The sequence below is a fragment of the Callithrix jacchus genome, chromosome 17, assembly GCF_049354715.1.
Source record: "Callithrix jacchus isolate 240 chromosome 17, calJac240_pri, whole genome shotgun sequence".
NCBI lineage: Eukaryota > Metazoa > Chordata > Mammalia > Primates > Cebidae > Callithrix > Callithrix jacchus.
This window is the reverse complement of record NC_133518.1, coordinates 76,554,340-76,582,272: the sequence shown is the minus strand read 5'-3', so window position 1 is coordinate 76,582,272 and position 27,933 is coordinate 76,554,340. Positions and strand designations below refer to the sequence as shown.

Genomic DNA, 27,933 nt, shown 5'->3' with positions numbered 1-27,933 from the left:
GGCACCTTGCCATTCTGCATCCTTTCTTCCTTCCAGGCCTTTGAAGACTATTACCTGGACCAGAAGCCCACGGTGAAAGCTCTGCTGGAGTACACGGACAGGGTCTTCACCTTTATCTTTGTGTTCGAGATGCTGCTTAAGTGGGTGGCCTATGGCTTCAAGAAGTACTTCACCAATGCCTGGTGCTGGCTGGACTTCCTCATTGTGAATGTGAGTGGCTCAGTGGGAACATGTGGGGTTTAGGGTCCCCCCTCTGATTCCCGCTACAGCTAGTGCAAAAGAAGCTCAGAGACCTGGCCGCCCTCATGGGCTACTACGAAGAAAAGCTTTGAGCATTTAGTGAGAGTCTGAGAATAGCCCTGCACACACCCATGAGTGGTAAAGTCCAGGTAGCACATGATTGTGACACAATAGTGACCGTTAGGTGAGTTGTTAGGTCTCTATTCCGAAGACCACTGCAATCCTCTGCATTTTACATCCAACGTGAGATGACGCATGCCGCTGTCAGAAGTCTTCTGGTCCTGCTTCCACAGATGGGGCTTCTGGACCTCGGGGAGCCATAAACTGTGAGCGCAGAGCATCTTCCCACCTGCTGCTCTGAGGTCCTCACATCTGGCTACACTTTAGAATCGCCTGGGGAGCTCTGAAATACGCAGCGAACGAACATGACTACCCTAGAGATTCTGATCTTACTGGTCTTGGGTGGGGCCCAGGCATCTGTATTTTATAAATGCTCCAGGCATTTCCAAAGTGCAGCCACGGTGAGAACCACTGGGCTTATACAGCTGCCTCCTCCCCAGTGGCACTGAAAGGGAGAGGTAATGAGCTGGAGTTCATGTGTTCAGCTGCGACCAGCAACCCCTGCAGGAAGGAATGTACTGTGTGCTCCTCACATCAGACACGTGATTCCCCAGCATCATCTCTTCCTCGTCCTAACTACGACATTGCTCAGTCACTGTCTAGGCCCTACCTTCTTCACTTTGCAACACGGTTACCTGAGTTATTTGTTCACTGCCGCATAACGGAGAGTTCCTGCAAGCAGGGTGAGGCATGTGCTGTGTTTGTCTCTGCCTGCTCAACTCCAGCAGCTGCCAGCAGCAAGGTCTGCATGGCAGAGGTGTCAGGAAATGTGTCTGTATTTGGTGCTTGCCTCCTGAAGCTGGACGAGGTCCAGCACGGAACATCCTGTCCATCTTCCTGTGCTGGCAGGTCCTCCACAGCAGGTCTGTGCATTCAATGCTCTTCTTCCCTGTTGCCAATGCTCTAGCAGACTTAGGCCACGGTACCGCAGGGATTAGCTGTGAGGCCTGAAACCTGAGTCACGAGCGATAATTCTGTGCATATATAATAATTATCCATAAATGAAAGGAAAATTACTTATTCTGGTGCCGCACCCCTGTTAGGGGCACAGTCACTCCTGTCTATGTCAGTCTCAGCAGTCTCAGTCCTCGTCACCTTAAACAGTCACGCACTCATTCCATCCATCCTCCTGTGATTCTTCCTTCCAACCATCCTTCCTTCCATACATTTCTCCTTCTGTCTTCCCAGTGATTCAGTCTTCCATTTTCCTTCCTCCCAAACATCCGTCCATCTTTATTTCTTCCAGCTGTACGCCTCCGTCAGTCCTCTCTTTCCATCCCTCCGTCCATTCCCATTCTTCTTTCCCTCTTCTCTTCTGCCCAGTCATTTACCCTAAACTTCCTGCCATCTCTTCATCATCCTTAACCCTTATATCTTTCTGTCTTTGGTTCATTCTTCTATCGCACTGTCCAGTCATCTAATGCTCTGCTCACCCATTCGTGCATCTTCCATCCAAGCGTCCTTCTGCTCACTCATCCTTCTATCCACTTATGCTTCCATCTTTCCATTTTGCTTCAACCATCCATCTATCCTTCCTGTCTTCCACTTATCTGTTCATCATCCCTTTCGCTTTCATTCATCATCCATTCATCCATCCTATCAACCTTCCAATCATTCACTAATTTCTTCCATTCATCTGTTCTATCCAACTCCCCATCTTTCCATTCATGCATCAGCCATGTCACCCAGACATCCATCCTTTTCCTGTCCCCCCATCTCATCTATCCATCCACTATTCCCGGCTTTCATACTATTTTCTTTCTTCGTTTCTTCCATCCTTCCGTTCAACTCTCTATCCTAAGGGTGATCAGGTGCCAGTGAAGTTTCGGAGTAAGAGAAAGACATGACCATAATCAGATTTTCAGTGAAGAATAGATGCCTGGATGCAGTACTGGGGCCTGAAGATCACTTGGGAGGCTGGTGGGCTGAGCAGTAGGAACGGAAGTGGGCTTGGGTGGATGGACTTTACTGGAGAGGTACCAGCACCTGTCTGCCACAGCTGCAGATGATCCATGTGAGGCAGACTTCCCAGGGGTCTGAGCAAAAGACTGAAGAGGATTCAGTGTGGCACTGACCCCAAATCTTGCCCTCAGGCAGCAAGGCAGTTGGGTTTCACCTGCTGGTGTCTGGAGCCTTGCATGAATGAAAGAAGGGGGTTCTTTGTATTCCAGTTCTTTGTCCTGGTGGAATAAGACACTCATCCAAAAAACAGGCATTGGTTGGGGCTCTGGCACTCAATTATAAAGCCCTTCTTTTCAGAAGCTCCTATGTACATCCCACCTAGCTGCCAGGATAAACTGAGCCTGAATTCAGCCCACCATCCATGGCGTGGCTAAGATCTCACAGGCTCAAGCCCGTGTACATGACATCTCCCTGGCACCTTCATAGTTCCTAGAAAGGATGACCTTTTTTTTCCATATCAGTTTTTGTCCTTTGCCATCTTTGGACTACCACTTAGCTGACGGACCAACAGGGGCTTACCAGCCAATCAACGTATCTCAGATATCTACCGAAGCAGATAAAATCTCACGGACATATACCAGAAATGTCTGAAGAACTACAGAGCGATCAGAACTTTGGAATTCTCTTAGTCTGATTTTTTTCATTTTACAACGAACTACCCTGGACTAGGAGGGCATTAACCCAAGGTCACAAAAATATCAGGGCTCAAGAGGGAATTAGACCCCACACAAACCACTATTCTTTCCACCCCACTTCTCTGAGAAAATATAATTGAGACTACTATGTTCCTCAAAACAGACCCTCGGCATAGCCCCTGTGAGGGACATCATGTCTCCAAGCCTCTAATAGTCAGTTTCAAGGTTGCTGAGGCCTGACTGCTGCCCCTAGAGAGGAAAGGATGAGTTGATTTAATACACCAGGAGCATGGCCGCCTACAGACTAGGGGTTGGTGATGTTTGAGACTGAGTTTTTCTTGCTTAGATTGTTAAGAGAGTGATGAATAAAATTTTTAATAGAAGGGAAAAGACTGAACTCTTTCTAGACCTATCATTGGAGTTCAAAATAAGGTGGGAGCTAGGAAAATGGCTTAGCCGTGTAGGGATGGGAGGCTGGCAGGGAGTTCCCGTCTCCTTCCACCAGAACTGCCCTTCAGGAACCTAGAATGGTGTGTCTGCTCTGTCCTGCACTCAGATCTCACTGACAAGTCTCACAGCGAAGATCCTGGAATATTCTGAAGTGGCTCCCATCAAAGCCCTTCGAACCCTTCGTGCTCTGAGGCCACTGCGGGCTCTGTCTCGGTTTGAAGGCATGCGGGTAAGTCTGATCTTAAAACTTCTCTCATCTGGCTCATGCCTGTAATCCTGGCATTTTGGGAGGCTGAGTCCAGCAGATCACCTGAGGTTAGGAGTTCAAAACCAGCCTGGCCAACATGGCGAAGCCCTGTCTCTACTAAAAGTACAAAAATTAGCCAGCCATGGTGGCATGCACCTGTAATCCCAGCTACTCGAGAGGCTGAGGCAGGAGAATCTCATGAACCCAGGAGGTGGAGGTGGCAGTGAGCTGAGATTACGCCATTGCACTCTGGCCTGGGTGACATAACAAGACTTCGTCTCAAAAAACAAAAACCTCATCTGATCTGCAGGTGACCCTCCCCATTTTTGCCCTCCAACCCACCAACCCCAAGCTCCGGACCCCTCTCCGAAGGTCGGTTCTGAGTCTATTTCCTGCTCTGAGTGTTACGGTGCTGCAAGTCCTGACTCCCTTAGTTCTTTTCCAAGTCCTTTTGTGGCCCCCTTTTCCCTTGTCACCCATAAACTTCACAGCCACCAGGACTCAGGCATCTTGCTCTTAGTGAGTGATCCTGAATCACGGCTCCAGAAGCTTCTGTCATCTCAGTCCCCCAACTCTGTCTCTTATTGCCGACATCTCCAGAACATCTCAAGTTCTCTGTCTTTCCATGGCAAATGAGTCTTTCATCCGATACTTCATTTAAGAGTAGTGACATCATCAGCTCAGTGCCTCAGCTGCCACCCACTGGAATGCCTCGTCTCTCCAATCTAATGCAATCGAGAGTTTTCAGATTTTTCCCTTCCATCCACCTTATCCACCACCGTCAGCCTCCACCTTGCCCTCACTGCCTCTGTCAGGACAGAATGCTCACAGCCTGAGCTTTGTCTCAGGGACTGCTGATTGACACCCACCTCTTCTTCATGAGTACAAAGGGCTCCCCAGTGGAAAGGAAGATTTTGCTTTGCTCCTTTACCATTGGCTGTAAGCAGTCATCATGGCTTTAGAAACGAAAGTGGGCTTTTGAAATTAACTTGTGCCTTTACAAACACTAGGAGCTGAAGACTAAAATAGTTTGAAATTTATCTTATTTTGTATCTGACAGATTCTCATTTGCTTATTTACAAATGAGCTATTTTGTGAATATGGATTTAGGTTTCACTAGTTCTTGACCAATTCGTACTTGTATTTAAATTGCATTTGTGCTTTATGTGTGATATTTAAGAAGAGCAAGTCAAGGTTCTAGAAGGCTGTATGTGCAAGTACAACACACACACACTCACACCTCTAAATGAGTGGGGTATGCTTGCAAACCCATCCATCTCCTCACTGCAACCCTCCCTGAATGAAGATTAGGGAACAAGGTCTAAATCCATCTCCAGTTGCCCAGTGTCTCTCAGTCTGCTGAGTCTGAATTACTGCACTAATTAACCCGCTTCTCTTGCTGCTTCCAAAGGCCACTGGCTCATGAAGCAGACTGAATGAGTATAGAAAGAGCTAGAATCCAGCAGAGAGAGTGGGGCATAAGGAGATTCCAGGTCCTTCTCTGTCTCCCACCAGGTAGTGGTGGATGCCCTGGTGGGCGCCATCCCATCCATCATGAACGTCCTCCTCGTCTGCCTCATCTTCTGGCTCATCTTCAGCATCATGGGCGTGAACCTCTTCGCAGGGAAGTTTTGGAGGTGCATCAACTATACCGATGGAGAGTTTTCACTTGTACCTTTGTCAATTGTGAACAACAAGACTGAGTGTGAGATTCAAAACTCCACCCGCAGTTTCTTCTGGGTCAACGTGAAAGTCAACTTTGATAATGTCGCAATGGGTTACCTTGCACTTCTGCAGGTGGTGAGTCAACCGTGACATCGACCGTATCTCTTGCTTTGGCTGCTCAATAAGATGGAGAGTGTGGGTGGCCAGAAGATGCTATGTGGGGACCTTGCAAGGAGTAGCACTCAGTGTGAACTAAGGTCATTCTCTGTTCTTCCAGACCACACCACGAGTCTAGAGGGCCTTCCTAGTGACTATGATCTCATGGTGGTGCAATTACACAAGTGTGGGCGAGTAGAATAGCATAAAGGTGGTGACATAAACACAGAACCTGGTCACAATAGACTGGGCTAGTAGAATAGCATAAAGGTGCTGACTTAGAACACAGAACCTGGACACAATAGACTGGGCTAGTAGAATAGCATAAAGGTGGTGACTTAAAACACAGAACCTGTACACAATAGACTGGGCTAGTAGAATAGCATAAAGGTGCTGACTTATAACACAGAACCTGTACACAATAGACTGGGCTAGTAGAATAGCATAAAGGTGGTGACATAAAACACAGAACCTGGTCACAATAGACTGGACTAGTAGAATAGCATAAAGGTGCTGACTTATAACACAGAACCTGGTCACAATAGACTGGGCTAGTAGAATAGCATAAAGGTGGTGACATAAAACACAGAACCTGGTCACAATAGACTGGGCTAGTAGAATAGCATAAAGGTGCTGACTTATAACACAGTACCTGGACACAATAGACTGGGCTAGTAGAATAGCATAAAGGTGCTCACTTATAACACAGTACCTGGTCACAATAGACTGGGCTAGTAGAATAGCATAAAGGTGCTGACATAAAACACAGTACCTGTACACAATAGACTGGGCTAGTAGAATAGCATAAAGGTGGTGACATAAAACACAGAACCTGGTCACAATAGACTGGGCTAGTAGAATAGCATAAAGGTGCTGACTTATAACACAGTACCTGGACACAATAGACTGGGCTAGTAGAATAGCATAAAGGTGCTGACTTATAACACAGTACCTGGTCACAATAGACTGGGCTAGTAGAATAGCATAAAGGTGGTGACATAAAACACAGAACCTGGTCACAATAGACTGGGCTTGTAGAATAGCATAAAGGTGCTGACATAAAACACAGAACCTGGACACAATAGACTGGGCTAGTAGAATAGCATAAAGGTGCTGACTTATAACACAGTACCTGGTCACAATAGACTGGGCTAGTAGAATAGCATAAAGGTGCTGACATAAAACACAGTACCTGTACACAATAGACTGGGCTAGTAGAATAGCATAAAGGTGGTGACATAAAACACAGAACCTGGTCACAATAGACTGGGCTAGTAGAATAGCATAAAGGTGCTGACTTAAAACACAGAACCTGGTCACAATAGACTGGGCTAGTAGAATAGCATAAAGGTGGTGACATAAAACACAGAACCTGGTCACAATAGACTGGGCTAGTAGAATAGCATAAAGGTGGTGACATAAAACACAGAACCTGGACACAATAGACTGGGCTAGTAGAATAGCATAAAGGTGGTGACATAAAACACAGAACCTGGACACAATAGACTGGCTAGTAGAATAGCATAAAGGTAGTGACATAAAACACAGAACCTGGTCACAATAGACTGGGCTAGTAGAATAGCATAAAGGTGGTGACATAAAACACAGAACCTGGACACAATAGACTGGGCTAGTAGAATAGCATAAAGGTGCTGACTTAAAACACAGAACCTGGACACAATAGACTGGGCTAGTAGAATAGCATAAAGGTGCTGACTTAAAACACAGAACCTGTACACAATAGACTGGGCTAGTAGAATAGCATAAAGGTGCTGACATAAAACACAGAACCTGGACACAATAGACTGGGCTAGTAGAATAGCATAAAGGTGGTAACTTATAACACAGAACCTGGTCACAATAGACTGGGCTAGTCAGATAGCATAAAGGTGGTGACTTAAAACCCAGTACCTGGACACAATAGACTGGGCTAGTAGAATAGCATAAAGCTGCTGACTTAAAACACAGAACCTGGACACAATAGACTGGGCTAGTAGAATAGCATAAAGGTGCTGACTTATAACACAGAACCTGGACACAATAGACTGGGCTAGTAGAATAGCATAAAGGTGCTGACTTATAACACAGAACCTGGACACAATAGACTGGGCTAGTAGAATAGCATAAAGGTGCTGACTTATAACACAGAACCTGGACACAATAGACTGGGCTAGTAGAATAGCATAAAGGTGCTGATATAAAACACAGAACCTGTACAAAATAGACTGGGCTAGTAGAATAGCATAAAGGTGCTGATATAAAACACAGTACCTGGTCACAATAGACTGGACTAGTAGAATAGCATAAAGGTAGTGACATAAAACACAGTACCTGTACACAATAGACTGGGCTAGTAGAATAGCATAAAGGTGGTGATATAAAACACAGCACCTGGTCACAATAGACTGGACTAGTAGAATAGCATAAAGGTAGTGACATAAAACACAGAACCTGGACACAATAGACTGGGCTAGTAGAAAAGCATAAAGGTGCTGACTTAAAACACAGAACCTGGACACAATAGACTGGGCTAGTAGAATAGCATAAAGGTGCTGACTTATAACACAGAACCTGGACACAATAGACTGGGCTAGTAGAATAGCATAAAGGTGCTGACTTAAAACACAGAACCTGGACACAATAGACTGGGCTAGTAGAATAGCATAAAGGTGCTGACATAAAACACAGAACCTGGACACAATAGACTGGGCTAGTAGAATAGCATAAAGGTGCTGACTTAAAACACAGAACCTGGTCACAATAGACTGGGCTAGTCGGATAGCATAAAGGTGGTGACTTAAAACCCAGAACCTGTACACAATAGACTGGGCTAGTAGAATAGCATAAAGGTGCTGACTTAAAACACAGAACCTGTACACAATAGACTGGGCTAGTAGAATAGCATAAAGGTGGTGACTTATAACACAGAACCTGGTCACAATAGACTGGGCTAGTAGAATAGCATAAAGGTGCTGACTTATAACCCAGAACCTGGACACAATAGACTGGGCTAGTAGAATAGCATAAAGGTGGTGACTTAAAACACAGAACCTGTACACAATGGACAAGGCATAGTCCCGTGTTCAGTCTTCAACTTCACATCATTTCCTAAATGGTAATAAATTATATCTAATTAGATCTGTTGTCATAGGTTAGTGATAATGACAGTCAAACACATTCACACCATCTTTCTTTCTCCCATCATCCATTCAATCGTTTATTGCTTGCCCTCATCCACCTGTTCCTTCAGTCCTCTGTTTATTCAAGGGTTAGTGCAATTACTTATACATTTGTCGCGCAGTTACTCTTGAGTTTCTACATTCCGCCAATTGTTCTTGCATGTATTCAACAAATAATCTCTGAGTGGCTCTGGTATGCCAGGCATGGCAACTCAGCCCCGGGAGATACAGCCCAGAACTGGCCTTGGACACTGAGGCTGCATGAGAGAAACAGACTAATAAGTGAATCAAAACAGCTCATCAAGTGCTGTAACAGGCCTAGGAGTGCAAGACCTGAGGGGTCTTTCATGCTCTGAATATGCTGGAAGGCACACCCAGGTTCCAGACCTCAATAATTCTAAAGCTGAAGGCAGGAATGTGGGGGTCTTCTATTCCCAACTGCTCCATCTGGAAGATGTCCCATTCTTACATCATGTGCATGAGCTGGGAAAGTGGCTGAGAAAATGGCAGCCCTGAGAGGGGAAAACAGGCAAGTGCACAGAGCAGCCTGGTAGCAGTTGGCACTAGAACCAGACACCTAGTCACTCAGTCCTCAGACCGTACTACATTCTGGAAGGCTCTGTGTCTTTAATGCCACCCTATTCTTAAACAACCATATGTGGAATTACTTTAGATCATCATATGGGATTAGTTAAGTAACGCAAGGGAACCTTCCCTTTTATTCTTGCTGCCCAAGCCTTTTCCGACTCAGGACTCTGCCCTCTCTCACTTGGTCACCATGGCTTGGGAAGGGTCCAGTGTAGACGAACGGGCAGACACTGAGTGGCCTCTGCTCCTTGTCTCCAGGCAACCTTTAAAGGCTGGATGGACATTATGTATGCAGCTGTTGATTCCCGGGAGGTGAGTCTCAGCCCACTGTGCCTGCAGCCCAAGCCTCTGTGCGTCCTACCCATATCGGTCTGCATTTGAAATGAAATGGAGATGACCCTGGTGCTGGGAGAGGCGATCACCCCCAGCTTCACATTCTGCCTGCCTGCAGCACTGTCCAGCTGGCTCTCCATGGGTGTTTCAGCCACTGAGCCTATTCCCTTTCATGCACACTCCCCAGGCTTCTCGAGGCCTTCCTCTGCTCACTGTTGAGGAAACCATCAGATAACCTCTAAGAGGCAGTTCACGTGAGCCGCTCCCTGGACAGGGGCGAGGGTAGTGGCTGGAATCAAGGGGCTTTGGAAGGAATGAGGTAGAATCTCAGGAACTATCAAAAAAGCCAGGCTGGGGAGACACTGGTGGGGAATGGCCCCTTCCTCCTGTGGCAGGTTCTGTCGATTTCCTGCCACCTCTTCCCTTAGCCCACGTCTGATTTCACCTGCAGGCTGCACTTCTGATTCTGTTTGAAGACTTCAGGGCTTAGGAGCATGTTCAGCAGCTCCTCCCCCAAGGAATGGGGATATAATGTCCCCAGAGGCAACCCTTACCGATAAGTTTTGGAGTCTGTGGACAAATGCTCCAGCTTCCCTGTCCCTTGGTGATCCTGCATGTGCTCTACACAGTCACTCAGAGGACCCAGCAGGATTGCGCTCCAGTTGCCCACAATGACGTCCTGCTTACCAACAGCCTCTTCACGGGCTCTTCTCCCGTTCCCGCTTTTTCTCCCCTACTCCCTCATTCCTGCTTCCTCGGATCACCTCCCAAATAAATCACCTGCGCCCAGGTCCCTGTCTCAGGCTTGGCTTTGAGAGTGCGCCTGAACGGAGACACCCACCCTCCTTCCCACTGTAACTTGTCTGGTCACAGGTCAACATGCAGCCCAAGTGGGAGGACAACGTGTACATGTATTTGTACTTCGTCATCTTCATCATCTTCGGAGGCTTCTTCACACTGAATCTCTTCGTTGGGGTCATAATTGACAACTTCAATCAACAGAAGAAAAAGATAAGTGGGGCTCAGGGGTTTCTGGTTTCTGCCATAGTTCTAAGCCATCTGTTTCCCGTTCCTCAGCCAGGTCTGGCCTCCCAACAAAAGCCAACACTCCTCGCAGCCCTTCACTTTAATATCAGTGCTAACCCTTGCTCCCTCATTGCTGCTGCTGGAAGAGGTGCATTTCTCTCTGCCAGCAATGCCCCGTAACATTCTCACTCAGGGTTCCCATCCCAAAGGGACCTTGGTCCTCCCAGCTGGAACCAGGTGTGTTAGATGTGTTCCAGGTAAGCGCTGGGAGAATACAAACAAGGAAAGAAGGGGATCCAGAACTTGCTGCTCTGCTGGGGGCTCTGATCGCCACAAAGGACTGAGTGAGAACACCTCAGGAAAGGCGATGGCCCAGCACTGGCAAAATCCCAACGCTCCCTGGGATGGGGAGGAATGCTTGTGGCTCCAAGGGTGCCGACTCTGAGGAACAGGAATCCAATTCCAGATAACCTCTTGTGTTTACAAGAAAATAGCAGGGCAATAAAGGTATAAAGCACTTTCATACGATCCTTTCATTTAATGCCCTCCATACCCCTGAAGCAGATAGGTGCTGATTTAGATTTGTGTAGCTGAGATCCAGAGAGAAAAGGAGCTGAATGGATAAGTCACGGAGCACATGCAAAGCGGGGTTTGCATTTCTGACTCAGCTACTTGTGGATGGCTCGTGCTGGCAATATTTTAAGCCTCTCTGAGTCTCCGTTTTCTCATTCATTCAATGGGGGCTAATAATACCTACTCTCTGGATTGTGGTGAGGGGTGAACAAAACCCTGAACAAAGAGCACTGAGGTTAGGACCGAGCATACCGTGAGCACCAGACGCTGTTACTATTAACAATTTAAAATATACACCGAGTGGGGCAGGCATCCCACTCACAGGAAATCCTTGCCCAGGGTTCTGGGCATAAGAAGAGGGCAGGAGAGGCCTGCGACAAGACAGTGCTGATCAGTGTGACCAGTACCCTGGGGAACTTTGGGATTATTCAAGCAATCGTTTCTCCCATTTTACAGGGTGAGGAAACTGAGGCCTAGAGACAGATTACAGAGAGAGATATTAGTCATGGAGGGAGATGAGCCAAAGACCAGGCCGGGATCACTGATAAACTGCTGAATCCTTGGTCAGAATTCTCAGCATGAGCTCACCCGGAGCTCACCTACACCCTGCCCTTGCTCTTTCCTTCTCTGCCCCACAAAGATGGTCCTCCCAGGAAGCGCTTTGTGTCCACAGATCTCAGAACTCCTCTCAGATTCCACAGATCTCAGCCCATTTTCCCAGCATTTGCAGGGACTAACTTTCGCAAGCATGCTGTTGAAATGGGTGGCTTTCAAATCGTGTCAGGAAGATAAAGGTGAGAATTTGAATGAAGGAAATCCAAAGAGTCCCTAAAGAAAAACTCATACCCAACCCTAAGGGAGGAAGACATCTTCGGTGGTGCAGTTTCTGGCACCGTACAGCAGAGGGCAGTGTGACTGGCAGGGCCTCAAGTGAACCAAAGGTCCCTCTGAGACCAACGACCCAAGGATAAGGCAATAATTGTCCTCAGCACCTCCTCTCCAGAAAGGATTTAAGGACTGTCCTAGAGTCTTTGCTTTAAGGTCCTCAGGAAATCCCTTGCTCCCTGGAAGGGACTGTGACTCTAGAAGCCCAAAGAATTTCACTGGAATGAACAGGCCCGATCCGAGGCTCGGACTTCAGCCAACACGTACCTTCTCGTTGAGTCCAGTTTCCCAACCCTCCCCACCCTCTATTTCTGGGTAGCATTTCTGGCTCCCTGGAGAACAGAAACTGGCTTTGCTTTAGAGACCCAGGCAGGGAGTCAGCCATGGAACTGAGTCCCACCGTTCTAATGCTGGTTGTGGCAAGACGCTGCTTGATGCTGGGCTTGGTGTGTCTATCTGCAGAGGAGGGGAGAAGGCTGATGTGATCCTTCCTCTCCTGCCTGTTCTGATTTTGGTATCCCTGGGGGGTTCTTCTTGCTGTAATAACAGTGTGGCCCTCTCTGCACTTAGGGGGCCAGGACATCTTCATGACAGAGGAGCAGAAGAAGTACTACAATGCCATGAAGAAGCTGGGCTCCAAGAAGCCCCAGAAGCCCATCCCACGGCCCCTGGTGAGTCCCAGAGCTTTCCTCTAGCACAGCTTGTCTGTGAATCAAGCATGACAGTCTGTGCCTGTACCAGACAGGGCCGTGAGGGAGTGCTGCTCCTGAAGGGGGAGATGTGGACGGACTTTGGGATGACGCCCAAGGAATGAGAAGTTCAAAAGAAGCAACTCTGGTCTTCTGGAGGAAACATACCTTCTAAGGTGTTTGAAATGAATCTGTTTGGGGAAGCACTGAGTTTCTCCACCAGTTTTAGGGTTCAAGCCCAGGATTGGAGGCAGATGAAGCTTAGTGACAGTAAGGGTGGTCAGAGCCCAGAGATGAAACTTGTGTGGTTGTGCACCATGGTCTAGGTCGCAGTTTTGATCTCCAGTATATTCCACCCCACGCCTACAGGTACAGAGAGAAAAGGACCACAGGTCAGCCCCACCCAGAAGCCAAGACACAGTCACGGTCACGGTCGGGTGGCCCAATAGGAGCCAAAAGTTATCCCACTCTGGAGTTTAAAGATTGGCCAAAAATTAGGAGCAGACCCTAGTTTCACTCCCTTTTTCATAAAAATCTCAAGAGACATGGCTTTGTGTTCCTCTATTAATGCATTACCCATACCACACTCAACATCACCGAAGTTCTCAGCCCTCTGCCAGAAGATAGAAAACATCAAGCCTCTGAGAGGCCCCCACATAGTGCTTTTTTGGGGGAATGGATGAACAGGTTTGGGGGTGAAGATGTTGATGTGTCAGAAATAATTGCTGATCTTCTTCAAATAATTTCTGAGCTATCCACTCCAGTGAATGGAATTGGCACTGTGTCCCTTTACATAAGCTCTTTGCGGCTACGAGGCAGCATTTCTGAAGAAAACCACAGGTTCTGCTCATGGTACACCTTCGTTAGCCCTTCCCCACACAAGGGCAAAGTCCAAAGACTTTTAACAAAGGAACAAGCCTTTCCCTACATGAATTTTGGAGACATGCATTCCGTTGGCCAAGGTATTAGAATTTTCAAATCGGGGTACAGGATTTGCATAATTCACCTCAAACTTTGTCAGAACAAAAGTTTGTCTTTTGTTTTACAAAGAGAAAAAAGGGATGACTTTTGATACTTTATTTTGAAATAGTGGTCATGAATTTATTACTAGTCTAGATTCTGATAAGAAGTGTTACAAGGGGGAGTGGGGAGTGATAGGAGCTTCAGACCTCTGTAGGGACAGAGCTTTCCTCCTGAATCTCCCACATGACCAAGATAGCTGGATAGGAGTGGACCTGAAAAAAGGTCCTTAGGCTCGTCGGGCATCCCTCCATCAACAAGTACAATGCACAGGAGCAGGCTCAAAATTATATGACCAAGTGAAAGACTGAGTCCCAACCATATTGAAGTCACAGGCAATGGGAAGAGGACTCTAAGACTTACTGCGAAGCAAGTAGCTGAGTCTACACTGGCCTTTGCTGGTGGCTGGAGTAAATTTGAATCCACATTTGAACCAGATGCCCAAGGAGCAACCCTTGGCCACACCATGAAGGTTTTTAGCACCTTCCCCCACATACCACTCAATCTCTCTTTCACATCCCAGCTTCTTTCTTCTCACGGCCCAACCCCAAAGACTGCCAAAGAAAGCTTCCTCCTCTCAAGGAATACAACACACTTAGGACAAGATAAGTCGTATTTCAAAAAAAAGACCCTGGAGAGGGCGTCCACCTACAAAGGCATGACCCTAATGTTAAAATTCCAGGCAGTAAGTAGGAATGGGAGATGGAGCCAATGGTCAGGCAGGAAGGCCTGCAGCAAAATCACCATTTCTCCTAATTAAGCTACGACCAAGATCCTCTGAGGATGGCACTGGGGGAGATGCCCCCTTTCACAGTGTGGAGAGGGGAAGTGAAACCTCAGAACCAAGTCTGTTCCTGAGATTCTCCTTCCTTTGAATGAAGGGGGAGTGGATTACTAATTAACTATCAACCTCACGCTAACCTTCATGGAGAAACAGGGTTCTCCCCTAATATTCTGGCCCAAGCAGGGTAAACACTCTCTCCTTTGGTCCTAATTCAGCACAGCTGAGGCAAGGCTGGAACATTTCAACAAAACTTTGAAGTCACGAGGTTGCCAACAGAGAAACCGGCACAAAGCAGAGTCCAAGCAGCAACTGCAGGCGGCTGCTCTCCGGGACCCGTAGGCTTTGGCCCATCCCAGCTCCTCACCAGCACCCATGCAGCAGGCAACGTCTTCAACACCCACATACCCAGTGGCACAAGCCTGATCATCTTCCGTCTTCAAAGTCCAGAACCAAGAAAGAAACCCAAGGAAAAAAGAAATTCCCCCTCCCAACTATGACCGTTCTTCCCAAGCCCAGCTTGCTCTTGGCCAGATTATTGGCCCTTGAGTGTCCACCTTCTCCCCTTAGGAGCCCCAGAGGTCAAGCTGGTCATACCAGCAAAGCGCTGGCACAGGACTTCTGCCCCATCCGTGCGTGGTGCCATTTCATGGCAGAACTCACCTGGAGCACGTAGGGGCCCCACATGCCTCCTCTCATCTCTGATGATGCTCAGTCTCTAAATCTTGTTTCTTCCGTAGCAAAGACTAAGGATCCCACAAGACTGGGAAATTTTATTCTCTCACATTCCCTGCTACATCAGTACAAGCAGGTTTCACATACTCTACCTCATGGAAATGTAATAGGCTTTAGAGGATATCACATCACCAATCACCCGCTTCCTCATCTCTGAGAGCACCAAGGGCTGCAAAGGTATGATCCCTGACCATGGGCTAAGCCAAGAGCAGCCAGCAAGCTGCTCCATTCTCTAAAGTCAGAATACCCAGGGCAAACCTGACACCCAGCCACTTAGCAATGCTGTTGCATGCTCTGTTTAATCAGAATTCACATGACCATGGATGGGCCTGTAGTCTTTCACCATTTTCAGTAATGAAATGGAAGGGATTAGTGCCTCAGCAATTCCCTTCCCACCCCAGGAAAGATGTGAGCCAGCAGTTCTGCCTTGAGCCAAGGCCACTTGGGTCTGATTCTTTGCACTAACCTAACAGGTTCCATCCCCACATTGAAGCAGAAGGCAGGGATCAGCCTCATCACAGCACTTCCCCCTCTGCCTGCTGTGCGGCTCCTGTGGGCTCCCTGGCAGGGATCTGACAGGTTCTTCTCTTCCTCCCTCATAGCCGCTCATGCAGAGGCCTATACGTCTCATACATTCAGTATGTACCCTTTGTACAGAATTGAATTTAATCAAATATGGTGGGGTGACTTTAAATTTTTATTTGAGCTATGGTTAAATCAGAGCTGCCCATTCTGTCTTCCATTCATTTCCCAATTTTCAGAGCATCTACTGAAGCCAGGCACTATGCGGATGCTAGAGTTAGAGCAGTGAGCAAGACAGACAAATTCCTACTCCCACGTGGATTACAGTCCAGTGACAGAGGCAAACAGCCAAAAGTTACACATATATATATTAATTCCTGGCTGCAGAAATTGTCAAGGGACAAAAAACTGAGGTGAAGAGCAAAGGATGCTCAAGACTGAGCCTTGAAGAGCTCCAATGTCTACAAGTTGGATAAAGGAGACTGAATATAAAACAGCATCACAAACGGCAAGAAAAGAAGTGGAAACGTAAGGCATGGTGGGAACCAGGAAAACAGTTCAAGGTGGAGGGGGTACTACGCAGTGTCAGGCGAATGTCCTTGGATCTAATATTATGGGAAGTCATTCATGATCTTAGTGAGAACCATCTCAATGTCAGGATACGGGCAAAAGCTCTGTTGACATGGGCTGAGGAGTGAATGAGGGACAGTAATTGTGCACAACGCTTTCGAGAAATTTTGCCTTGAGGGTGGGATGAGATCTAAGGTGGTAGTTGGAGGGAGATGTAAGTTTCTGGAAGCTTCTGCTTTAAGTTAGGAGTAACTAGGTCATTAGAGATTTATGCAATAAACCAAGAGACTAAGGGTAATGCACATGGACACTAACGTTGCCTAGGATGACAGCCAAGTGTGGGCAAATGTGGCCAAGAGCCTCACCCATCAGCAATGAGGCAGAGGGACCAGGGTGTTGGCAAGCAGCAGTCATGAGGAGGTGGCAAAGCTCCAAAGCAGGAAAGGGTGTTACAAGACACAGGAAGAGCAATGGTGCTGAAGGGTCAGTGGTGAGCAAGGAGGACCCCAGGCCTTACCCCGGAGGTACATGGGGTATAGGAGAATGGCAGTCTTTGAAAAGGGGGAGATCGGTGCTAACCAAGGCAGGTGAGCTCCATAGAGGTCAGGAGAAGGTCTGGAGAAGGTCAAAGAGTGGGGAATGGGAGAAAGAGTTGGGATCAAGGACCCACAGAGCAGTAAGATGTTCACAGCACTAAAAGAATAGAGGATCACATCAGGAACTTTTTTAAGACACCATAAAAATAACCAGACATAAATGATCTCTTGGTTATCCAGACCACTCTGCCTCCTTCCAAGATGTAAACAACCAAGATCTGACCCCACGCCCTATGCCTGCATTTGCTTACACATTCTCAGAGCACCAGAAATAGAGAACATTTGCAAGAATAAATTTCCCCTTTGCACTCGACTTTACTCTCAGCAAAGTAGCTCAAATTAATAGTCCAAGCAGCTCTTGAACTCTTGCAATGTGCAGGACGCTACAGGAAAACAAAGTTGAGGAAGGTCCAGCCCTTGTCCTCAAAGAGCTCATTGTCTAGTAAAGAAGAAGCAATGTGTACATGAAATGCTAGAACTCGAGGCTGACTGAAAAGGCTGTGGGAGCCCAGAAGGGACAGGGAAGTGTGGTGTCACGTGACTACGCAGTAGGTGGGGCTTAAGAGAGGTGGACTACTCGAGTACTGGAATTTAGACAGCCGAGAGAGAATTGGGAGGGCATTGCAAATAGAGGTAAGGGCACAGACCAGGACAAAGGAAGGGCCTGGTGACATCAAGGGGCCAGGAGAGGTATTAAGGACTTGAACTGGGGCAGTGAGGTAGAGTCAACGGAAAGTGAAATTTTGGAAGAGGTAAGGATAGTATTTGGCTTCTGTTCGGATGTGGAGTGTGATGGACACAAAACTCATCCTCAGATAACACAGGTGCCTGGTTTGTGTTGGCCCAAAGGCCCTGATGCCACTCTCTCCTGTTTCCTCAGAACAAGTTCCAGGGTTTTGTCTTTGACATCGTGACCAGACAAGCTTTTGACGTCACCATCATGGTCCTCATCTGCCTCAACATGATCACCATGATGGTGGAGACCGATGAGCAGAGTGAAGAAAAGACAAAAATTCTGGGCAAAATCAACCAGTTCTTTGTGGCCGTCTTCACAGGCGAGTGTGTCATGAAGATGTTCGCCTTGAGACAGTACTACTTCACCAACGGCTGGAACGTGTTTGACTTCATTGTCGTGGTCCTCTCCATTGCCAGTAAGTGGGCAGTCACATCGTGGGGAAGCCCCGCCTCTGCTTGGGGGTCTTTTGGAGACTCTTTGAAAACCAAGGACATAACCAACCAACTTTCTGAAGTACATGTTATATGTTAGAAGAACCCTGTATTTGCAGCTTTCCAAGAGCAGCAGGTTTTAAATGCCTTAGGCTTCTCTCTCAGTGAAGTGAAGAGGTTCTGTTGGCCTTCTCCATGCTCACATGAAGTGTTTTCAGGCGCCTACCGTGTGCAGCTCATGGCCAGAACCTCAGGGGCTGACAGGGAATGATCACTCCTCCTGAGAACCTCAGAGTGTAAGATGATGGAGTTTCCAGCAGACCTTACTTTTATGGTCTTGAAAGTAGGGGGGCGCGTGGTGTAATGTGACGTGAGTCTTAAATTACGTTCTGGAAAAGGAGGTGGGTTGCCATCAAAATGAAGAAAGAGCAGGAGGAGATTGTTCAAAGGAGAGTCTCAAGTCTAGAGTCTGGAATTAAATCTCTACACAACTGTTCTATTAGGGAACATGAGTGACAGAAAAGTCAAGATATCAATGCCAAGAAATGAATACTGTTAAGGCCCAATCTGGGTGCTGTTGAATGACAGACCCAGTATTTTGGGCCCAGTGGTGTTCAGAGAGAATGACTAGACTTAGAGGCTAACACAGGGAATGGAGCTGCCGTGATTGAATACTTACTAAGTTCTGAGCGCTGAGCTGGGCTCCAAGACTGTTCACAGCAGCCCTGTGAAGCAGGTGTTACTATCCTCATTTTATACACTTAAAATTGAGACTCAGAGATCAGGAATATTATGCAAGGTCACAGAGTTTCCGAGGGGTGAAGCTGAATTTAGACCAGGCTCTGTTCTTTTTTTTTTTTTTTGGGGGGGGTGGGGGGGGGCGGTGCGGGGACAGAGTTTTGCTCTTGTTACCCAGGCTGGAGTGTGGTGGCGTGATCTCGGCTCACCGCAACCTCCGCCTCCTGGGTTCAGGCAATTCTCCTGCCTCAGCCTCCTGAGTAGCTGGGATTACAGGCACGCGCCACCATGCCCAGCTAATTTTTGTATTTTTAGTAGAGACGGGGTTTCACCATGTTGACCAGGATGGTCTCGATCTCTTGACCTCGTGATCCACCCGCCCCAGCCTCCCAAAGTGCTGGGATTAGTTAGCTCAGTTGGTGAGCTCCTGGTGCTCAACTGCCCAAGGCTGTGCACAGGCTCTGTTCTTCTAATGAACGTCTGCCTGTCACCAACAGCCAAGAGACTGTCCCTAGACTTCTTATGGTTTAGCTGAAGTTTGACTGTATAAAGGCCCAATCAAAGCTCACCAGCTTCACCTGGAATTAGAAATGGGTCTTGATGGGTTATATCCTGACCTGCTTACTTTTCATGTCAGGGCATAGCCTGGGTTTGATTTCCCACTGATTTACTATCGACAGCTGACGGTATCTAAATACAACTTGCCAACATGTCACCAACCTCCCCACCTCGGTGCTGAAACACAGCCTTGGGTCCTATGTATTTCTGGGGATTTCACTTTGTTTCTGTCCTTGTTTTGTTTTGATATTGCTGCTCTATTTTTTTGACACTTTATTGAGGTATGTAAAGAGCTGTGCGTGTTTAATGTACACAACTTTTTATGAGTTTGAGGATAAGTATACACCCATGAAACAATCGCCACCATCAATGCCAGAAACATGTCCATCAGCTCCAAATATTTCCTCCTGCACTTTTATTTATTTATTTATTTATTGGGTACTAAGAATGCTTAAGGTTTATTCTCTCCACAAATTTTTAAGTAGACGACACGGCATTGCTGACTGTGGGCACTATGGCATTGCTGACTGTGGGCACTATGCTGTAAGTAGATGAAATGGCATTGCTGACTGTGGGCACTATGGCATTGCAGACTGCGGGCACTATGGCATTGCTGACTGTGGGCACTATGCTGTAAGCAGATGACACGGCATTGCTGACTGTGGGCACTGTGGCATTGCTGACTGTGGGCACTATGGCATTGCAGACTGTGGGCACTATGGCATTGCTGACTGTGGGCACTATGGCATTGCAGACTGCGGGCACTATGGCATTGCTGACTGTGGGCACTATGCTGTAAGCAGATGACACGGCATTGCTGACTGTGGGCACTATGGCATTGCTGACTGTGGGCACTATGGCATTGCAGACTGCGGGCACTATGGCATTGCTGACTGCGGGCACTATGGCATTGCTGACTGTGGGCACTACGGCATTGCTGACTGTGGGCACTACGGCATTGCTGACTGTGGGCACTATGCTGTAAGTAGATGACACGGCATTGCTGACTGTGGGCACTATGGCATTGTTGACTGTGGGCACTATGGCATTGCTGACTGTGGGCACTACGGCATTGCTGACTGTGGGCACTATGGCATTGTTGACTGTGGGCACTACGGCATTGCTGACTGTGGGCACTACGGCATTGCTGACTGTGGGCACTACGGCATTGCTGACTGTGGGCACTATGGCATTGCTGACTGTGGGCACTATGCTGTAAGTAGATGACACGGCATTGCTGACTGTGGGCACTATGGCATTGTTGACTGTGGGCACTATGGCATTGCTGACTGTGGGCACTATGGCATCGCAGACTGGGCACTATGGCATTGCTGACTGTGGGCACTATGGCATTGCAGACTGCAGGCACTATGGCATTGCTGACTGTGGGCACTATGCTGTAAGCAGATGACACGGCATTGCTGACTGTGGGCACTATGGCATTGCAGACTGTGGGCACTATGGCATTGCAGACTGTGGGCACTATGGCATTGCTGACTGTGGGCACTATGGCATTGCAGACTGCAGGCACTATGGCATTGCTGACTGTGGGCACTATGCTGTAAGCAGATGACACGGCATTACTGACTGTGGGCACTATGGCATTGCTGACTGTGGGCACTATGGCATTGCTGACTGTGGGCACTATGGCATTGCTGACTGTGGGCACTATGGCATTGCAGACTGCGGACACTATGGCATTGCTGACTGTGGGCACTATGCTGTAAGCAGATGACACGGCATTGCTGACTGTGGGCACTATGGCATTGCAGACTGTGGGCACTATGGCATTGCTGACTGTGGGCACTATGGCATTGCAGACTGTGGGCACTATGGCATTGCTGACTGTGGGCACTATGCTGTAAGCAGATGACACGGCATTGCTGACTGTGGGCACTATGGCATTGCAGACTGCGGGCACTATGGCATTGCTGACTGTGGGCACTATGGCATTGCTGACTGTGGGCACTATGGCATTGCAGACTGCGGGCACTATAGCATTGCTGACTGTGGGCACTATGCTGTAAGCAGATGACACGGCATTGCTGACTGTGGGCACTATGGCATTGCTGACTGTGGGCACTATGCTGTAAGCAGATGACACGGCATTGCTGACTGTGGGCACTATGGCATTGCTGGCTGTGGGCACTATGCTGTAAGCAGATGACACGGCATTGCTGACTGTGGGCACTATGGCATTGCTGACTGTGGGCACTATGGCATTGCTGACTGTGGGCACTATGGCATTGCTGACTGTGGGCACTACGGCATTGCTGACTGTGGGCACTATGGCATTGTTGACTGTGGGCACTACGGCATTGTTGACTGTGGGCACTACGGCATTGCTGACTGTGGGCATTATGGCATTGCTGACTGTGGGCACTATGGCATTGCTGACTGTGGGCACTACGGCATTGCTGACTGTGGGCACTATGGCATTGCTGACTGTGGGCACTATGGCATTGCTGACTGTGGGCACTATGCTGTAAGTAGATGACACGGCATTGCTGACTGTGGGCACTATGGCATTGTTGACTGTGGGCACTATGGCATTGCTGACTGTGGGCACTATGGCATTGCAGACTGGGCACTATGGCATTGCTGACTGTGGGCACTATGCTGTAAGCAGATGACACGGCATTACTGACTGTGGGCACTATGGCATTGCTGACTGTGGGCACTATGGCATTGCAGACTGTGGGCACTATGGCATTGCTGACTGTGGGCACTATGGCATTGCAGACTGCGGACACTATGGCATTGCTGACTGTGGGCACTATGCTGTAAGCAGATGACACGGCATTGCTGACTGTGGGCACTATGGCATTGCAGACTGTGGGCACTATGGCATTGCTGACTGTGGGCACTATGGCATTGCAGACTGTGGGCACTATGGCATTGCTGACTGTGGGCACTATGCTGTAAGCAAATGACACGGCATTGCTGACTGTGGGCACTATGCTGTAAGCAGATGACACGGCATTGCTGACTGTGGGCACTATGGCATTGCAGACTGTGGGCACTATGGCATTGCTGACTGTGGGCACTATGGCATTGCAGACTGTGGGCACTATGGCATTGCTGACTGTGGGCACTATGCTGTAAGCAAATGACACGGCATTGCTGACTGTGGGCACTATGGCATTGCTGACTGTGGGCACTATGCTGTAAGCAGATGACACGGCATTGCTGACTGTGGGCACTATGGCATTGCAGACTGCGGGCACTATGGCATTGCTGACTGTGGGCACTATGGCATTGCAGACTGCAGGCACTATAGCATTGCTGACTGTGGGCACTATGCTGTAAGCAGATGACACGGCATTGCTGACTGTGGGCACTATGGCATTGCTGACTGTGGGCACTATGCTGTAAGCAGATGACACGGCATTGCTGACTGTGGGCACTATGGCATTGCTGGTTGTGGGCACTATGCTGTAAGCAGATGACACGGCATTGCTGACTGTGGGCACTATGGCATTGCAGACTGTGGGCACTATGGCATTGTAGACTGTGGGCACTACGGCATTGCTGACTGTGGGCACTATGGCATTGTAGACTGTGGGCACTATGGCATTGCTGACTGTGGGCACTATGGCATTGTAGACTGTGGGCACTACGGCATTGCTGACTGTGGGCACTATGGCATTGCAGACTGTGGGCACTATGGCATTGCTGACTGGGCACTATGGCATTGCAGACTGCAGGCACTATAGCATTGCTGACTGTGGGCACTATGCTGTAAGCAGATGACACGGCATTGCTGACTGTGGGCACTATGGCATTGCTGACTGTGGGCACTATGGCATTGCTGACTGTGGGCACTATGGCATTGCTGACTGTGGGCACTATGCTGTAAGCAGATGACACGGCATTGCTGACTGTGGGCACTATGCTGTAAGCAGATGACACGGCATTGCTGACTGTGGGCACTATGGCATTGCTGACTGTGGGCACTGTGCTGTAAGTAGAGCTCTAGGATTTACTCATGTCACATACCTGAAAGTTCGCACACTTTGACAAGTACCTCCACCATGTCCCCTCCTCCCAGCTCCTGGAAACTACCATCTAGTCTCTGCTTCTGTGAGTCTATTTTAGATTCCTTATATAAATGGAATCATGTGGCTTTTGTCCTTCTGTGTCTGGCTTTATCTCACTTGGCACAATAGGAGTTTGGGTTGGTTGGTTGTTTTCCTTTTTTTTTTTGTTTTGTCTTCCAAAGTGAAAGATTCCAAGATTCCAATTTTGATTTTATATTAAAGAAGGGAGCTTGCTTATGTATCATTTATATAGCAATAAAACATAGCCAAGTGCTTAGTTATAGGATGGGGATACCTTAACTACCGGTTCCCGTAACTTACAGGGTAGCACCGTCTGCTGTGGCAGGAATCCCTTATAGAGCTAGAAAATAAGCAGAAAAACCCACATATCAGTCTTTCTGCCCTGTCTCCTTACCTCCCTTTCTTCCTTTCCACCAGCAAGAGATGCTGAGTATTTACTTGTTACAAGTATGAGGACTCATTGTCCCTTAAGATAAGATCCTGGAGCAAATTAAAATATACTGTAGACCAATTGTTTGACAGAAATTTTTACTGGAGTATATAGACAAATAATGTACCCTACGCTGTGGGAACATGTCCTAGATAAACTGGAATTTCACAGAAGGTCTTCCACAAAGATTTTATAATCCAAAATTATAATTATTTCCCAAGTCTCCTTCTACTTTCTTCCTCCTTCCAACACAATATTATGACCTATGTGCACAATGGCAAAGGGCAGGTAGGGGAGAGGGCCCGGGGAGCCCGGCAGGGAGTGAGAGCTTGCTGCTACATCCCTCGCCGTTTTTCCTGCGAGGTGTTGAGCCCTCTCTTACCCAAAGGCCTTGTCTCATCTTTGGTGGAGGCCTTTGGTACAAATAGGACTCCCCAGGTCCCCGAGACCATGCTTCAAAAATCTTCAAGTTGGATATCATATAGAGGGACATACACATTCTTTATATTTCCAACTTTGTTCATAGTCGGAGTTGGGGGCAGAAACTGAGCCCCCCCATAAAACCTATCTCCAGGCCCTTACATAAAGTTCAAACACAGCTGGAACTGAAAGAAACAAATTAAACCGTTGTGCAGACAGCTGGTCATTCAAAGCCATTCTGCTTTGCTGTCATCAAGTTGCCTGACTCCTCAGCCCCCTTGTAATTAACACCAGGCTCTGTACAATTACCCACAGGACTGGGTGCCAGCAATAGAGTCAGCCTTCACAGTAGGAGGTGGGGAGAGGAATCATAGGGAGTCCTGGCCTTCACAGAGCACAGGACCAGGGTGCAGGAAAGGGCATGACCCAAAGGCTGCAATCTCAGGGAGGAGCAGGGTCTATGTCGTAGGCGAAAACAGGCCAAAGACTGTGGGCCTGTGGAATAAACTGTAATCACTTCCAGCTGAACTTGGCTGCAGAAAACAAGGTTTTGACTGTGGAGGGTGACCAAGAGGATATTCTGGGTGGAGGCAAAGATAACATGGTAAGAAGGGTAAGACTGATAAGGAAGAGAGGACTTATGCAACGGACATTTACTGAGCTCCGACTTGGTGCTACCTGCCATGCCAGGCTCCGAGGGCCCAGAGTCCTCAAATACGGATGCCAAAGTGGCAAATCCGTACCAAGCTGAGCAGAGTGCCGTCATGGCCAACTTTGTCCTCATGGCTGGAGATGCTAATTAGATAATTTCCCCTTCTTTTAAAGGCCTGATTTTCTCTGCAATTCTTAAGTCACTTCAGAGTTACTTCTCCCCGACGCTCTTCCGAGTCATCCGCCTGGCCCGGATCGGCCGCATCCTCAGACTGATCCGAGCGGCCAAGGGGATCCGCACGCTGCTCTTCGCCCTCATGATGTCCCTGCCTGCCCTCTTCAACATCGGGCTGCTGCTCTTCCTCGTCATGTTCATCTACTCCATCTTCGGCATGACCAGCTTTCCCCATGTGAGGTGGGAGGCTGGCATTGACGACATGTTCAACTTCCAGACCTTCGCCAACAGCATGCTGTGCCTCTTCCAGATCACCACGTCGGCCGGCTGGGACGGCCTCCTCAGCCCCATCCTCAACACCGGGCCCCCCTACTGCGACCCCAATCTGCCCAACAGCAACGGCTCTCGGGGGGACTGCGGGAGCCCAGCCGTGGGCATCCTCTTCTTCACCACCTACATCATCATCTCCTTCCTCATCGTGGTCAACATGTACATTGCAGTGATTCTGGAGAACTTCAATGTGGCCACAGAGGAGAGCACCGAGCCCCTGAGTGAGGACGACTTCGACATGTTCTATGAGACCTGGGAGAAGTTTGACCCAGAGGCCACTCAGTTTATTACCTTTTCGGCTCTCTCAGACTTTGCAGACACGCTCTCTGGCCCCCTGAGAATCCCAAAACCCAATCGAAACATACTGAGCCAGATGGACCTGCCTTTGGTCCCTGGAGATAAGATCCACTGCTTGGACATCCTTTTTGCTTTCACCAAGAATGTCCTAGGAGAATCTGGGGAGCTGGATTCTCTGAAGGCAAATATGGAGGAGAAGTTTATGGCAACTAATCTTTCAACATCATCCTATGAACCAATAGCAACCACTCTCCGATGGAAGCAAGAAGACCTTTCCGCCACTGTCATTCAAAAGGCCTATCGGAGCTATGTGCGGCACCGCTCCATGGCACTCTCCAACACCCCACACGTGCCCAGAGCTGAGGAGGAGACTGCATCACTCCCAGGTGAAGGCTTTGTGGCTTTCATGGCAAATGAAAACTGTGTCCTCCCAGACAAATCTGAAACTGCATCCGCCACGTCTTTCCCACCATCCTATGAGAGTGTCACTAGAGGCCTTAGTGACAGAGTCAACATGAGCACATCGAGCTCAATACAAAATGAAGACAAAGCCACCAGTAAGGAGGTGACTGCCCCTGGGCCCTCGTGAGGACACTCCAGCCTGGACATGAACAGTTCTGATGTGTCCTTCTGCTCTGTGTTAACTCTTTCCCACCACAGATCACACCCAGCTACAGCCTCACCAATGCATGCCACTGGTCACAATGTCAAAACTGGGCAAGGAATGCAGCTGGTAGCCACCTTTGAAAAAGCCCCCATATACAAAAAGGAGTCAGAAGCCAAGAGCACTTCCACTGTGATTTCCCTTCTGCATTTCAGTATTGGATGATGGGTTCTCTTACTCTCTAGAAAATATCCCCGGTCCTTTTATTTTGGTTGTACTCAGAGATTATATTTACCGAGACAAACTGCTCAGGACCTGAACTTCCAAAGATACAGAACAAGAACGTTGCTGAAGGTCCAAGGTAGTCCTCTGTGAAGCACCACATAGAGATTGGCAATGTTATTTAGGATTTTGCATGATTGCATGTTGAGAGCTGTCGGACACCTTCTCTGACCCAGGGTCATACCTGGGGCCTATGTCATGAAAAGCCTTTGAGATATTCATTAAAATTAATATTTTTAAAGGTATGTCCAGATGTTATACCTTAAAGCATCGTTTAATTTTTCTCTTATTTCTATGACACTGACATGTATCATGAATCACTTACCTTTCACTTTATGGGATTTCGATATTGCTCAGTTTGAGATTGAGGCTGGGTGGAGCAGGAAAGAGCACTGTTCTGGTATCTGGAAATGCCGGTTGGAATCCTAACTCTTCCACCGATTGCCTGGCTGACCAGGGCCAAAGTCTTTCTCCTCTTAATTCCAATTCCCTGGCTTGTAAAATTGGTGGGAAGGGAAGAAAATGAATGCTTTCTAGAGCCCTCACATCTCATGTTGTAGAGCTCAGTGATGCCTGCCCGATCTGTATGGGACAAACACCCTTTTCTGGGGCTGAAATCGCTGGACCTTTCTGTTGTGTAGCTAGGAAGGCGGCTTTTGAATACATTCCAGAGTCTGTTCACATCTCATAATCAGATGTTAAGAAGGAGAGTTTTTACATTACCCTGGGGCCAGAACTCCATAGTTCATATAATCAGAAGGAAAAGTATAATCATGAGAATGATGATCCAGTAGATAAGGTATGGCCAGTAGTTCCTTTCACTCATCCTGAAAATGTTATTAAGTACCTACTAGATGATGGGCACTGCTCCAGGAACAAGAGATAAAATAGGAGTTAAGCCCCGAAAGATGAATTATACAGGTTGAATGGAGTAAGAACTGTCAGAGGAGTTTATTTAGGCCAAAGGCCTGTTGCAGATTTTGAGATGCAGGGAAGCAAAGACTCCCTATGACAACACAGGACATAGGGATTGTAATGACAACCATCATATTCCATTAACTCCTGGGCCATTCCCAGCCACAATCACAAAGACTAGGCCAGTTCATTGGATAAGATTTTCCATTTGCATAATTACAAGGCGCAGTGGCTGACACATCTCACATGCCTCAAGGATGGAGATTTGCTGAGGCTTTGCTCTCCCTTCTGTCACTATTAGCCCATCAGAAGCCAAAGAGGCTTTCAAGATGC

At 48.0% G+C, this 27,933-nt stretch overlaps 1 protein-coding gene across 1 annotated transcript in view; it reads left to right on the top strand.

Moving 5' to 3' along the window:
- SCN10A (sodium voltage-gated channel alpha subunit 10) overlaps positions 1-26,994 on the top strand; it is a 112,155-nt gene extending 85,161 nt beyond the window's left edge. The window contains exons 20-27 of the mRNA XM_035278191.3: positions 37-210; positions 3,514-3,636; positions 5,170-5,454; positions 9,501-9,554; positions 10,449-10,586; positions 12,626-12,730; positions 17,853-18,123; positions 25,172-26,994. Of these exons, the coding sequence (XP_035134082.2) occupies positions 37-210; positions 3,514-3,636; positions 5,170-5,454; positions 9,501-9,554; positions 10,449-10,586; positions 12,626-12,730; positions 17,853-18,123; positions 25,172-26,388 (2,367 nt within the window). The 3' untranslated portion in view covers positions 26,389-26,994. The remainder of the gene's footprint in view (positions 1-36; positions 211-3,513; positions 3,637-5,169; positions 5,455-9,500; positions 9,555-10,448; positions 10,587-12,625; positions 12,731-17,852; positions 18,124-25,171) is intronic.
- Positions 26,995-27,933: the final 939 nt, after the last annotated feature.